Below are 16,250 nucleotides of genomic sequence, written 5' to 3' on the forward strand. Positions count from 1 at the left end.
TAATACATAGAATCAGTGTAGAGCTGAAACATAGACACATATTTCAGTTACATCTGAGTATAATGTGTGTTGAAATTTAGTAGGTCAAATTTTAGGCGCGGCAATTTCAGAGGTGTTTTTAAAGTTTGACGCTTAGCAGTCCATATAAAGTTGAAGCGTAAACGTCTATGGATGTAAAAAAAACACAGCTATAGTCAAATGTCTTCTACAAGAAACTTCAGTAATGCGGCGCGCATTTCACAATGTTGCTGTGCTAGTTTTGCTTATCAGCAACTTTGTCTAGCAAGAGTCATATTTCATTTCGCTTTAAGATAATTTCGCGTGTATCTTCTTAAATTTTTATTTTTATTTTTCAGTTATCATTGCGATTCGCTTGGTCTTCTTCTAATGCAGACAAGTTATTCAACAACAGACTCACTAAAAAGTATAAAGAAACAATTTAGTTATGTTTGTGTCTAGCTAGAATTGCAATGCGGTTGAGATAAGCCAATTTTTGCATGTGTCTCCTTGAGGTACATAACTTTCAGATCGCATAGAACCTATTCAAGCCAGAAGAGGCCCTTATTAAGTATAGTACGACGAGATATAAGGAATCACCTTTTCTGGTATAATATTTACAGTTTCACTCAACTCGATATGAAGCCTACAGTACGAAGCTTATTCAAAATATCAATGACAAAAGCAATAACAGCCAAAGTCGGGTTAAGGTTAAATGTGGTTTATATAAGCATGGTATTATCCGTAACCAGATTTGCAAAAGAACCTAAATGGCGAAGATCGGATTTCAGCAATCGATTTCCACACTAAAAAGGCTCTTGGAAACTCACTTACGAAAGCATTCTGCGTATTTCGATATTCACTATATAAATATATTCATTGTATCGGGGTTTTACTGTATTCCAACACGAATGTGTGTTTATTTAATTAATTTTTAGTTTATAGCGTACAATTTGCTTCATCGATTTGCAACTAATTTGAGAAGGAGAAGAAAAAGCAATTATACTGAATGCTTTTCTGCAAGTAAAAAGTAGAAATGCGGCAGCTGTTCAAATGCTTAGCGTACTCTAAATAATAATATTTGGGTCATTTGAGGGCATCTCGAAAAGATTTACACATTTATGAATCGAAAATTGGCTAGTAAATGGCACTGAGTTCGAGATATGTGGTAGTGGGAGTGGAAGTTGGAGTCGAAAATAGAGTGGCGGTGGAAGTTGAAGTTCGAGTAGAAAATAGAGTCGGAGCGGAAGTTGGATAGAGAGTGGGAGTGGAAGTTGAAGTCGCAAATAGTGTGGGAGTGGGAGTGAAAATAGGAGTTGGAGTGAGAGTGAAAAGTAGAGTGGGAGTGGAAGTTGAATTTTAAGTGTGAGTGGGGGTGGGAGTGAGAGTGCGAGTTGGAGTGGGAGTGGAAGAGGGAGAGGAAGTGGGACCCCAGCGGGTTAGGGGATCAGAATATACCCGCGGCAGGTATGCCTGTCGTAAGAGGCGACTAAAATACCAGGTTCAAGGGGATGTGTAGCGCAACCCTACAGGTTGCCAGCACAATATATAGCTTCTCCAAACCCAATTGTCAACCTCACCTATCCGCGGCGAATCCTGTTTCACTAACAGACTGTATGACTGTGGTTAATTTTGGAGCACTCGCTTGGTCCATAGCGAGTACTCCATACATGCATGCATGGAGTACTCGCGATTTTTGCAGGGTGGTGATTACAATCGTTAAAACGAGTAAAACGAACAGACGAGGCTCTAGCGACCCCAAGCTCCTCATGGAACTTGGGGGTGCGGAGGGGGGGAATGGCCTGAAAGTTTAAGGTGGCCACATAAATCGTTCCCGAGATGGTCGGGCTAGCGCCTTAATGGTGCTATGGTACCGGAGCGTACCGGATCTATATCCGGCAAAGGACCATCACTTCGATAACACTCCCCAAAGCCGTCGGGGAGCAACCTTATCGCCACAACAACAACAACAACAGGAAGTGGGAGTGGTAGTGATAGCGGTAGTGGGAGTCGGAGTGTGAGTGGGTGTCGGGGTGAGGGCGTAAGGCGAAAATAATCAGCACAAATTCTGCCTGGTCTGCTAGAGGATGCAAATATGTAATTCTCAGTCAAAGTATTTCTCTATTTTATGCCACTGCATAATTAAATAAACTTTTGCACATTTCAAACATATGGACCCAATGTGTGGCGAAATTGATTGCGTTTCCTTTTTCCTGCTTTGCTTGCCGCTGAATATTTGTTTTAATATTATTTGTTTATACATATTTTGACTACTTAGTATCATAAAAACACAGCCCCTCATCTTTTTAATATTTCTCTTAATATCTTGTAAGCATAAACAACAAAGCGCGCCCACGAAACGTTGCCTGTGTCGCCGATTTTTATTTAGTAGGTCAACAGCGTTCCGTTCCAGCTTTTAGTTGTTGTTTTTTTCTGATTTTTCAGAGCATTCACGCTTGGCGATTTGTGCAAATGTGAGTGACTTTATTTACATCAGGCACATTGCAGTTATTTGCCCTCACGCATACATACGCACACGCACCCACTCATAGATACATACACACATACATATTTGTTTTGTAGATATAATCGCAAGACATTTGGAGCATCCGCGAATTTTTTAAGGCAAACAGAAATAAACATCGCAACACAAAGCCTGGACTTCCATGCACGCACTTTTGTAAAGTAGACATTAGTGTGGGTCGTTTTTTCGAGTTTTTGCACACTTAGCATTCTAATGTTTATAAAATTTAAATGGATTTCTAAAAGAGAAGGTTTTTATCATCCCGGATGCGGTAAAATAAAGAAAAACAGCAAAACAAAAACAAAAAAATAGAAAACAGGAAACAAATTTTGTAGTTTTTCGGACGAACAGAACAGCCTTCAAGAAAAAAACAGTGTCAATTTACAAGTTTTTTAATTTTTTTTTAATTTCGAAATTTTCAAATGTTGAATTAAAATTTAATCAATTCCTCCTTGCAATAGGTTTTTTAGTGTTAATATTTTACACACACTTTACTTATGCAGCATTGTATCTTTGTTTTGCAAAAGACATTCCAAACCACCCTAATACTTATGCATACAAAAATCCATATGTCTGAATTCTTATGTGCGTCTAACTTTACCTCCTGCTCGCAGTTCTATCTCACAGAATTTTTGTTTTATTTTAAACATCATTTGTACAACTTAAGGTTTTTTTTTCAACTTACTTCATTTTTACTGTCGCAACTTGAGTGCTCCAGCCAGTTATGCCTTGCATATGATGCACTTAGTTATGAGACTATAAGGCATTTTCAATGGTTGTTGCATGATTTTATGAGGCACTTGTTGGTTAGTGCAGGCAAACCAAAAAAAAATTAAAATATGGTATAAACTGTTTATATGAAGTGTTTCTAAATTTAAAGTTAAGCCAAGTTGAAGTGCTGTCATCAATGACAAGTTGGCAAGTATCAGAAAGAATGAAGTTTAGGGAGTGGCTTTGCTGTGGAGGTCATTTAACAGAGAAACGAGTATGAGATTTTGAAAATAAAAATTTAAAAGTTTGCTGCAATCAACTGGGTAAGATTTAGAATTCTTATATTTATTAAAAAAAATTAATAAAAATTTCGTTTTCTCACATTTATCATGTTGCTGGTTATTTTTCGGGAGTAAAAGCATTGTTGTCGAATAAGAGCTCAATTAGCACAAACATGTTTTAACTCAACATGTATGAAACGCTTCATACTTGTTTGAAAGTTCGACACAGTGCTATGTTTAGCTCTCGCAAGGGCCCTCTCGAGTTGGTGATTACTTTCTTTTTCTTTTTACTCGATTGATAAAAATAAAATTCTATTCTGATGTAAAATAGAACGATTTTTCGCCATCTCTTGTCAAATTTAGTTTTGAAATAAACCGATCTCGGCGATGTGTCATCTTCCGCGTCGTTTTTTGTCTGATCTATTTTTTCGTTTTTCTTGTATTTATAATTCAATAAATATTAAATTGCCGAAACCGCACGAATTCGAAGTAAAAATAATTAATGGAAAAACAAGCCTATTTTACACTGAAATAAAGAAGTAGATCAAACCAACCGAATCATTCATTGTAACGGCTAAAGCAACTTCGCACAAATTGTTGATTGAATTGACCGTTTCAACAGTCAAATCAACAAAACAATTATTACTACCACGCTAAGGTAACTAACTACAACTGTTAAAAGAACAGATTTGCGTCAACTTTAGAATAACAGGGAAGCCTGTTGATATGACAGAGATTTATGTGGCTTTATGGTCATAAGAACAAAGCAATGAGCGCCGTAAGCGGAAATTTTTCTTTAGCATTACGTGAGGTATTTGCATGATTTTGACAGCTGTCGCTGTTGAAATGCCTAATGAAGGCAGTTATTTTAACAGAAAAATCAGTTAAATTGATTGGGATTCTGTCATTTTTACATATTTGAGACCATGAGTTACAGTTCAGTTGAAATGACTAGCAAATTTGACATATTATTCGGGACAATGGGACCAGTTTAACCGAATGTCTATTTTGTTCGCTAACAACAAACCCGATTTGTTGATTTTACTAGCGTAGTTTTTTTCGGTGCAGAGACAACCAATATATTCTACAGACAAGAACACATGCTAAAAAAAAACATACGAAAATATTTTATTCTTAAACAAAAACAAATAAAAAGCAGAGCAACTTTGATTAGTGCGCGAAGATGGTGACCTCTTTCCACAACTTCCGATTTGATAAGCGAAGTTGACTACAACTCAGTACATAGCAACAACAATAATTTATGTTGAACAAAAAGATAATACGTAAGCTAATAAGCAAAAACAAATCTTATCTAAGAAATGCACAATATGTCGTTAATAAAGAAAGTAGAACAACATAGATCGGAGTTCTTTGGACAAAGAGGGATAGATGTTTGGGGGATGAGAAGGCAAAAGCTAGAAGAAAATTGTGATGATACCACGGCAGCCGCAGAAACAATCCAAATACCAAACAGTAAACATTTAGCATTCGGGCGACATTTTAATTCAATATTGAAGGAAGCGAGCTATTTTGTATTAAAAAATATATATAAATATGATGATAACAATGATAACATGATGGCAGAATATGTTGCTGTTAGTTTTGGCGGCCTAAGACTTATAAGCGCGCTCAGTAACAGGCACACATAATTGTTTAACCAGATTATTATAATTATAACATTTTGTTAGTAATCTCTGCAACTAAAGTGAGCATACTGGCGCCATATGGTAACCGTTTTTTTCTTCCAAAACTACAATGCCTTTGTTCTTATAAGCGCAAAATGAGACTGGATGATCAGTTTTTCATTCCGCATATGGAGAATTGGCTCATTTTTATAATTGAGCGTTGCCTTGTCAGTGTCACACTGATAACACACCCAAACGAACCCAGTAGGAAAATCCAATAGGTCTGATTCGAACAAAAAGCTCGTAATATTTAAATGTTTGTTCTTTTTTCCTCTGTTACACTGTAGTCCTAGTTCTGAACAACATTATGGACTCATTCAGTCTATGGGAGGTCCTCATGGGCCAGTCAGTTCAACCTAACCACGTTCTGAACAAGAAGTTTTGCTGATTTTCCCATAGGGGTGTTAGTTGTCTACACCGAACAAAATGACGCTAGTAACGTCAGCAAATCGATCGAGAACAAGTTTGTTTAGCCATTTCAACAGAAGATACTCTCAATAAATTTAATCCGTTAAAAGAACTGACCAATGAACTTCAGCAGCGAACTACTGTGAATATTATGCAAAAGCATGAACTTATTTGAAAACTACTCTCATGGCACTGACTACTTTGCTCGTTTGACCATAGTGCCACGGAAACCTAAGTGATATGAACAGCCTTCACTGTTATTTTTATGTTAACGGAAATCTGTTATTTCAACAGTTTTAATTGGTATTCTTGGGATGACAATAGCAATAGTAAGTTAACAAAACTTTTGACTTTTGAAACGTTCAGTTCTAAATCAACAGTTCGCGCGAAATTAAATCAACAGCGTAAGATAAAAATTGACAGAAATTTCAGTTGAACTGACCCGTATTTTAGTTGATTTTCACAGCTTTTTTCTTTCAGTGTGTGTGAGTGTTATCAGCACCAAGCGCTATCCCCTGTTGTTGTTGTTGTTGACGCTATGTCGCGCCGGCAGCGTCATCATCGTTAAAATGCTAGCATAATTTGCTTTTTTTTTGTTAATTTTTGTTTGTGTATGTATTTGTGCGTGCTGAGCCAGGGAGCGACACTCTCGGGAAAGAAGACTTGAAAAAAAAGGCTTGACTAGTGACAAGAAGAGGAGCATAATCCCTATATAGAACGCCAACAAACTCACTTCAGTCATACTCTATAATGAGTTAGCTTCAACTTAGAACTTGATCTTCAAATAAAATCTGATGCTAGAGAATCAGCTTATATTTTACTACAAGGTTTAACGTGGTCGTATTAATCGTTCTCGAGATGGTCTGGCTAGTACCTCAATGGTGCCATGTTACCGGAATGTACCGGATCTATATCCGGCAAAGGACCATCAACATCGATAACACTCCCCAAAACCATCGGGGAGTGTCTTTATCGTTAATACAATAACAACAACACCAACAACAACAACAACAACAACAGCAACAACAGCAAAGATCGCATTACAAATAAATATAAGCATTTTATAGCAAATATTTACCATTGTTTCATTTTACTTTGATTTGAGCTTTTACGCCGGTAAATTTGAGTCAAAGCACAATATCTACACGTTTCGATGAAATCTACTATCATCAGGGATAAACAAGTGTTATGTGCGTTGCAAGCATTTAAACAGTAATAACTACAGTTGGCGTTAGTTCTGTAACATCAATTCATTTTTGCCTCTCGTTCACTTGCTGATTACCTATTTGTTATTCTTACGCGCTTCGACTCCTCTTCAGCCTTCTTCAGGGAGTCGACGGGCAAAAAATTCGATATAAAACAATTATAATATTTTAAACTTAGAACAACAAAGTCAACTATCAGAATAATAACTCAGGTTTTTTACCATTAACGGTGGATAAAGAGGTTATTAATGTTTCTTATATTTTAAAGCTCGAGGATTTTGAAAATGAGAGCTAGGGAAGAAAAATTAATCGATAAACGGCTCGAGAAAGCTTTGACTTTGAAGAGATGCTAGAATACGAAATGTGTATTCCTCCGAAAAACAAGATAGTGCCTTAGAAAATTATTTTGGTCTGTTTAGAGAGATTTTGTTATTTAAAAAAACCGTTTCTATCCCTGATATAATCTTTGGTGAACGTTCATAAGTATTGGCATGCGCAGAGCATCTGAGAATTTGTGGAATGATTAATGCCTGTTTTTTAAATTATAATTAGCCAGAGCCTTCTTCGTATTAATACTGCCTTGGCTTCAGTCGAACTGATAACCTGGCCTATTAATTTTTGTTTTAAATTTTTGTATGTTTCTCTCTCAACGTGAAACTTGAACTTTTATTATTGAACTTATGTGCTCTGATTTATTGTTGTTGTCATCTGTCGAGCGTATAATGTTAAATAAACAATTAATTGATTTTTACTTATAAAAAATTTATATTTTATTTTTTATATTTGTTGCATACAAAATATTATTAGATTAGAAGATCCGGTGCTCTGGCATACGGCAAGTGGAAGAATATGCCCTTGAATTGAATATTGAATTTAGATCGGTCGGTTACAAAAATCCAGGCATATTAACGGAAGTATGATGTAATTTAAATAGATTAGACTAGATTAGAAGATAAGTTTTGAACAAAAGCTATTGGGTTGTTTGTTATGCGATGTGCTACTTGTTGTAATTTAGTTGATACCGAAATTAGTATAGGAAACTGTGTCAGTGCCACAATGATGGCGGAGTTTGTTGGTAGCAGGTTTTGTGAAATTAGCTTGTAATAATGCCTGTTTTTCAGTGCGAGTTTAAACTCCAGTTAAAGTTGACTTAAGCTGAGATGAGCAGCAAAATTTTAAGTTTCAAAAATGTCCTGTTTCAGATTTTATTATATAAGAGGTAAATCTGACGTCAGAGTATATTTAATTTTTCCCCATAGAAGTCGTTTTTAAGCAAATTTTATACAGTGCCTTTTTGAAACATGCTCTGAGATAAGGCGATTTCGGAACCTTTCTAAAAGGATTATACTTTCAATACAGATCCTAGAGAATAAATTGGTTTGCCATAGTGAAAGCTTCTTCATATTAGAAGTATTTAAAGAAAATCCACAAAACTGCGATTCAATTTAACCGAAATATGGGTAAATTTTTATCTATGATAAATAGTTGTTAAATCAACATTGCACAAATTGTGGATACTGAATTGACCATCATACTTCAAACTATTACTGTCACCCTAAAATGTCAATAAAAATTCTTGAAATAACAGATAACACAATAATAACAGTAGACGTTGTTGATTTGACAGAGCTTTCAGTGGCATCGTGGTATGAGAACAAAGTAAAGAGCGCTGTGAGCGTAATTTTCTCTTTCAAATTAGTTAATGTTTTTTCAAAATATTGAGTGTCGTTCGCTGTAGAAATTGCCATTGAAATCAGTACTTTTAACAGAAAAGTCATTTAGATTGATTGAAAATCTGTAATTTCTACAGTATATTGTTAACTTAAGGCCAACAGTTTCTCTTCTGCTGAAATGGCTAAATAAATTTTTTCTCTTGGCAAAACCTCAGTTGAATTAACCATAACGCGGGCAACATTACCGAATGTCCGTTCATTCAAAAACAACAAAACCGTTTTGTTGATTTCACTAGCTGTTCACTAGCTCCAAACATTCGCTTAACACAAATTTATTTGCCCAACATTGAATGGCTTTCCTTCAAATATTTACTTTGAAGTTGGCATATTTTCATAGCTCGCAACTGTAAATATTAATTTAACACAGAGGTATTAATTAGCTGATTAGCTTCCAACGAAATAAATGTATACCTACAGAAATGTTATGTTTATTTTTAAGTGTAAAATAGTTTCAATTGGCTAGCAATAAATCGCAGAAAAATTCGCATTATAAAGTTTTATTATCTTCGACGAATAGCAGGCCGAATAAAAAAAAAAAAAAAAAAATTAAAATTAAAATGTTTGCAAAGTTCAGTAGCATAGTTCACTTGCAAATGACTCACTGATTAAGTTATTCTTTCAACCAACTTACTAACATAACTTAGAATATAAGCTACAGTGAAGACTCTTTAGCGAACACAAAGCTCTTCCGGTTGAGTCATGTTGAGGGAATGGGAAGAGACGTGTTAAGTTAAGTAAGAAACTAAGAAACCTTCACTGAATAGAGATAACAGATGAAAGAAGACCCGATCTGCTCTGGTAGGTGTAGTGAAGGAAAAAACTTGGCAAAATCAACCAAAATATCTGTAAATTTTTATCCATCTAAAATATCTCCTTGATCAACTTCTCACAGATTGTTGATTTTGAATTGACCGTTTCAGCAGTCAAAACTACAACAACAAATTTTAATTTTACGTAATCTGAAGAATAATTACAAACACACTAAGAACACCAATGATAACTGTTAAAATAACAGATTGTCGTCAACATCAGATTAACGGGGAAGGCTGCTGATATGACAGGTAGTTCTGTGGCACCATGGTCACAAGAACAAAGTAGTGTGGAGCATACGTTTTTTTTTTTAACATTAGCTGTTGCATTTGCATAATACTAGCAGTTGTTCGCTGTTGATAGGACCAATAAAATCAGTTCTCTGCGCAGAAAAACTTGTCAGATTTATTGAGAATTTGTAATTTCTAGAGATTATTGTTTATCTGAGACCAAAAGTTCTTTTTCTGTTGAAACGGCTAAATAAATTTGTTTTCTTTGTAAAAAAAAAAAACTCGGTTAAAGTGACCAGTTCGCAGGGAGCTTTCCCGAAAGTAACTTAATTCAAGAACAACAACTCGATTCGAAAGAAATTTCCTTCAGATTTGATGAAAATTTATGTTAATTTATTCAAGTTATGTTTATTATTCGAGTTTACAGGATTAAGCTGCAGATTTCAAATCAATTCGATAGATAATTTTGGGATATGTGAATATTTTTAGGCTATATAAGATTTTCTTTTACTGTTTTGTAGTGCAAAGCGAAATGTTTTCAAGTACTTGGCCCACTTTTTGTTTTTTTTTTTTTTTGTTTTTAAGAATTCAGTTTCTTAAGAATTTGTTATATCGAAGTTTCACTGTACTTTTTTAACATAACATTTTTTAACATAGAACTTCAGCGTTATAAAATGAATAAGCTGAAAATAAGTGCGATGCAATATCGGTGGTCGACCTGATATAGAGGAAAGCGTATTGGACTTCCATAACGCAGGTCACAGGTTCGATATACAATAAGTACTACCAAAAATAAATTACTTGAGACAATGTAAAACGAAGTTGCCACTCGTTTCACGATTCACGAAATTTTGCACATCACTCACCTTAGCTGTTGCCATGTGATATGTGCCACATGTGGCATGTAATATCAAAAGCACTGCTGTCACTCTAAAAATGGCACGCCTCGCGCGCTCTCCTCTGTGGGGTGCTACAGACCCCATCTTGCTATATGCCGTCTGTTTGCGGTCCGGGTTGTTTGTGTGCGTTACAATTTTTCACACTTGCGTTATTTAATGTCAAGCCACAAGTAATTTTGTTGTTATGGTTGTAAAATTTCAAAAATAATACTAACTACAAATTTTTGTAATAAAAATTTATATTTTCTAGCGTTCTGCTCATTTGCTCTACAAAAAAAAATGTAATTAAATAATTAACCTGCTAAACATTTGTTTTTGTTATTGTATGGTCATTTCATTTGTTTTCTGTATGGCACTTTTGTGAAACTGCAAGCATAGTAAATAAATATTTGTAAATATAAAAAATTAAATGCACTGCAGTTTGTTTTGCATTTTCGCTTTTTCATTTTAATTATTTTCCTTTGTGTTTTGAAATTTGATTTTTTTTCATTTAACTGTTTAACGATTTCAGCATTTATTTAGTTAGATTCATTTCGCGCGAAACGCGTGTTGTTATATGATTTTGCAAATTTATTTTTACTTTTTCTCAGTATTTTTTTTTTTTGTTTAATGTTTCTTCAATTGTTGTATTTGTTTTTGGTTGAGCGTTTTGTTTTGTAGTTCTTCGTGCATTGATTGGCGGTGGCGGTGAGGGTTAAGGAGGCGCTCATCAAAAAACATTGCAATTTTGCGGGATATTTTTTTTTATTAAATGCAAGGCAAAGTGAAGCAAAATGAAGGAAAAGCGAAGGAAAAATATAAAGCAAACATAAAAAAAAAAATTAGCTGCAATGCCAATAATTGGCAGCAGGTTGAAATTGGCGAATTAGCTGAAATCGGAGCGTTTGTAGTGGATTTTTTTTTTGTTTCAGAATGTACGGAAATGCACAAAAATGGCACATATTTATAAAGTTTTATTAAAGAGGGAGAATGATGTTGTGAATATTATTTTTATTTTACAGTTTATGCTTCTTTAAACAAAATTTTACCAAAACAATTAAAAGATGATTTTATAAATGTTTATTACTTCCCGATTTATCTATTTTCAAAAGAAATAAATAAAAAAAAAGACGGAATTTCTCTTCTTTCTATCACACGTAAGCTCACTCCTTTTCTCTTTCAGTTGACTTAATCTCTTTAAATTTTCAATTTCTTAAAAACTCTAACTTTGCGTATTTTGTTCTAACCTTATGAATGAAAAATTTTGTTCAGCAAAATATCAAAAATGCATTAAATTATAAAAAAAAAAAATTGTTCTTATTATGACTTGAATACAAAACAATGGTTCATTGGAAAATCTACTTTATGTTGAGAATTTTCCAATCGATTTTTTAATTTCTTAGAAGAATTTTTAGGCTGTCCCTACTTATTCCAAAAATTTAGTAAAAAAAAGTCCGAAAATTGTATATTGCTTTTTCTGGCGATTTAATTCATTATACTTTATTCTGGACGGTTAAAAAGATTCCAAACCTATAGCCACTTCAAATTTTTTAACATTAATGCCCAAAATAACTTCTTTCATCAGAAAATGGTGTTCCCAAAATTTTGGTTCTTTAAACAGCTGCCCAAAGATCTAAATTTTCCTAATACCTTTATTATTATTTAGTTACAGAAAATGATGTTTTTTTTTTTAATTTAAACATGTCAAAATGGTTTACAATATTTTCTAAATTTGTATACAAATGTACAAAATAATTTTAGAATTTTTTCCAAATCTTTAAAATTTTTCAAAAATATTTCAAAATCATAATTTGTTTATTATTAAATTTTTCGAGCTCAAGGCCACGCATAAATAAAGAACCAAATATTTTATAACTTTCAATAAATATATTTGTTTAATGATTGATCGATAATTCGACCTCAATCTGAGATCATCCTCAGGAACTCTTGGCTGTGCCTGTGAATGTTCATAAAAATTTAGCTTAACGTTTCACGAAATTTTTCTTTTCTTTTTTATTTCTCTTTTCTTTACTTTCGTTTTAATAAATAACATTAATTTAGAAAAACTTAATATAATTTTATTTTTTAATCAACCGATGAAGTAAATTACAAAAAACTTATTTTATTGGAATTGGAATTTTATTGTACAGCATTAAAATGTTTATAAAAAAAAACAAAAAGTATTGCAGACATTTTTATACTGAGTTTTATTTTTCAGCAATTAAACATTTTTTTCTAGTTTTTTTTTCAGATTTTTTTTCTTCAATCCAAATTTTTTTGTTGTACAGCATTTTCTTTCCAGAATTACGTAAAATGAAGAAAACAGCAAAAAATATTTAAAAAACACAAAAATTATTTTTGTGCTGATTTTCCAATGTTTTATTTGTTTTTTTTTTTTATAAAAAAAAGGTGAAATTTCGCAAAAGTTTAAATAAATCGAATCAAACATTTGATGGAAAAAATATTTTTAATACTATTAAGAGGTAAGCATTTTTTAAAATAATTTTTTTTTAATTTTTTCACGAAAATTTTAGTTAAAAGAAAATTTTTAATTAATTTAGAGCAAAATTGAAAAAAAAAAAAATGTAAATCTCCAAGACAGCTTAAGAATAATAACTTGTGTAAGTTGTGATTTTCCGTTTTAATTTTAAAACGAATTTTTAATATTGAAAAAAAAAAAAATATTTAAAGTGAATAATTTTTTATAATTTTCTAATTGAATTAACTTAAATAAATATTATAAGAAAATTTTAAAGTTTTATAATTTATTTATTTCTTATAAGAAAATTTTAAATTATCAAAACAAGTTTATATTATTCAGAAATTGAATATGAGAAAATGTAGCGAAATCAAAAAAAAAAAAAGCTAACACGAATGTATTGTAGAGAATTAGAATTCTTGAGTAAAAATAAAAATAAGTTATATTTCGAAAACTTAAAAAAAAAAAATTAATTATTTTGTAAGATCGCGGGTTCGAATCTAAGTTTTCTAAGTTTTAATTTATATTTAATTTAAAAACAAATATTTTAGAATGAAACAAAAATTTCACTTAACTCTACAGTTCACTGGACTTTTTTGTTGGTTTTTTAAATTTAGTTTTGAAAATTTTATGATTTGTTCGATTTTTTTAATCCAATTTTTTCATAATTTTTATTATTTTTTTACTTCGTAGCGTCAAATTTTTACGAATATTTGACAGTATATAATAATCTTTTTTTACACTTTTCTCCAAACAAAATTAGTTCACTTTCGATGAAAGGCTAGAATTTTCATTAAAAAAAATTGTCAATGTATTTTTTGTCTACTAAAACAACAAACTAACCTTACTAAAATAAATTTAATGTGTTGATTTTGTAATATTTTTTGTTTTTGTATCTGCTATCAACAACTCAGAAACTTTTTTTATTGTCTAACTAAACTGATAACACTTCAGCCTTCTATGGAAATTTTTTACGGGATACCTTTTTATTGCAAAAATTTTCATAACAAATTCCGATGCAATAACCACTATGCAATTTTAAGTACAAAAAAAATGCATTAAATAAAAAAAATATACGCCACTCCTTCCTTCACCCACGCACGCACAATCGCGCGCATGTCCGGTCGTACACTAATCAGGGATTAGAACACAAAAGAAAGCACACAAACACACACGCTCATATCCTCTTGCGGCGGCGTATCCTACGAATGTTTTAATCCAGAGACAAATCACAGCATGAATTCACAAATTAGAACAAAGTGAAAGCTGAATTTTGAAGGACGTTTTTCTAATGTCACACAAGCAAACTTTTATTTTTCTTTTGTAATAAAAAAAAGTAATACCAAAGCACACACAATCCTTGCTAGTTAATATTTTTATAAAAATTTCCAACTAAGCACGAACAATAAACCGTAAACAACGTCCGTACTGCACGACGGCACACAACCGAATGGAGCTGAAGACTTCCTTTTCGTCTTAGTCGGAGTCGATGTCGTTGGAGCTGCGGTTGGCTTCGGCGCTGGCGTCAACGCTCACTTCAAACATTTATGTTGATTGTGTGCCTGTGGTGTTGTTGGAGGCGAATAGCAAACGAGCTACAATGCCGGTATCGCTTTGGGTTGTGCAAATCACGAGAGATAATATTAATGTACTGCTTCTTCTTCTTTTTTTACACCACTAGTTCTTCTTCATCAGCTTTTTTACTTGTACGCTTTCTTGTTATGCTTCGTTTGCTTCTTGTGTGTTTCTCGACACTTTTGTATGCGTGAACATGTGAGTGCGCGCCACAATTTAACCGCCAGGAATATTACACACATGTGTATATAACACACCTACACACACTCACTGTTTACACTGATAGCACTACGAAACCGGCTGAGTCTCTACTAAGAGCAATCGAAAAAAGCGATTTTTTTGTTTTTATATGCAAACTAACCAAAGCATTTGTAGTTATGTATGTGAACGTATGTATGTAATAAGGAGCTTTTTTTCTAACAAACTTAAAAATTGCCAGACAACAACAACGACGTCCATTCTGAGACTGATTGCTAGGCGGCAGGCAGTGATATTCATTGGCAGGCAAAATCGGCGGCGTCGAGTTGCTAGCGTACGCGGCAACAGCGCGCAGCAATGCGATGAGCATATTTACAGGCAACAACAACAACGGGGTAATATCGTAAGTCAACGAAATGACGCGAGCTAGCAGTCAATACAACCACAGCCAAGTTAAAAACAATAAAGACAATTGATATGAAGTTCGAAAAGCAAAGCGAGTGTGCGACATTGCTGTTATCACGCGCAAAAGCCGGCAGTAATACAAATACAACTAAAGTTTGTATTTTATAGCAAGTAAAGCCACAGCTGATAACGAACTTCAAAACATAGAAATTTCGCAACTGCTCGATTTGGAGCTTCATTTATATGTGATATTTAGCAAGGAAAACCTGGACCTGGACCACACTCACCAAGAGCCCCGACGTTCATATGTATGTAAGAACTATGTATATACCCTTTTTAGACAAATCATACGACACGGTGCTCAACTACAATTACACGAATCAAAAGATTAATACTCTTTCCATTTACTTCCTCCTTCGCTCACTCTTTCTTACTATTCCGCCACTCACACACCTCCAGCACAAATGCCGGCAGGCCGCGCTCCAAATCAACTTCATATATTATTGTTGTTATTATGAGCGTGCGACCATCTGTAAGCTTTGTAGAACAAAGAGCGTGAGTGAGGGAAACTTTAGCACGATGATATCATTAAGTTTGGAAGTGATCGAAGACGATCAATTAAATTCATTTCGTATGAGAGGAGCGAAGAGAGTTTGTACACGGATAACGCGAGCTGAAACTTAGAAAAGTCTAACTATAAGATCCTAATTTTTGTGTTGCGCATACAGTCGCGTTTTTTTTATTCATTTTCGAACTACGCATGGTCATAACATAGGTCTTCAGCGCAATATTTCAAATCCATATCACCAAAAGCGGAATTTACTCGTCCGATGAGAAAATTAAATAGCTCTGAGTATGTTCATCTGCCTTCTGTAGGGAATTTCAATGTATACTTATTATTAAGAATTCATGAGCTTAACACCGGCTTATAATAATTGAATTTCAATTATTATGTTTTCTAAGAGAAACTGAAAAGAAAGAAATGTTTACTGGCATTATGCGATGGAACCATTTCGAAAACCGCCAATGTAATAATCATCAGGCAATTTTGTAATGTTATCAAAGGTTTCACCGGGATTCAAACCGCGAATCACACGGTGAAACAGCAGTTGCCTTAACCACTAGGCTATC

The 16,250-nt window shown here is 33.5% G+C and overlaps 1 protein-coding gene across 19 annotated transcripts in view; it reads right to left on the reverse strand.

The window, feature by feature from the left end:
- Positions 1–14,426, reverse strand: part of trol (terribly reduced optic lobes) — a 262,548-nt gene extending 248,122 nt beyond the window's left edge. For 17 of the 19 annotated variants that reach the window (XM_067779434.1, XM_067779447.1, XM_067779446.1 and 14 more), the window contains exons 1-2: positions 14,285–14,426; positions 10,451–10,750 (exon numbers count right to left, since the gene is read on the reverse strand). In XM_067779434.1, coding sequence (XP_067635535.1) covers positions 10,451–10,567 — 117 coding nt within the window. In that variant the 5' untranslated portion in view covers positions 10,568–10,750; positions 14,285–14,426. Of the gene's footprint in view, positions 1–10,450; positions 11,276–14,284 lie in introns of those variants that run through there. The other 2 variants (XM_067779429.1, XM_067779451.1) reach the window with 2 other exon arrangements.
- Between the last annotated feature and the right edge of the window lie 1,824 nt (positions 14,427–16,250).

The sequence above is a fragment of the Eurosta solidaginis genome, chromosome 4, assembly GCF_040869045.1.
Source record: "Eurosta solidaginis isolate ZX-2024a chromosome 4, ASM4086904v1, whole genome shotgun sequence".
NCBI classification, from domain to species: Eukaryota; Metazoa; Arthropoda; class Insecta; order Diptera; family Tephritidae; genus Eurosta; species Eurosta solidaginis.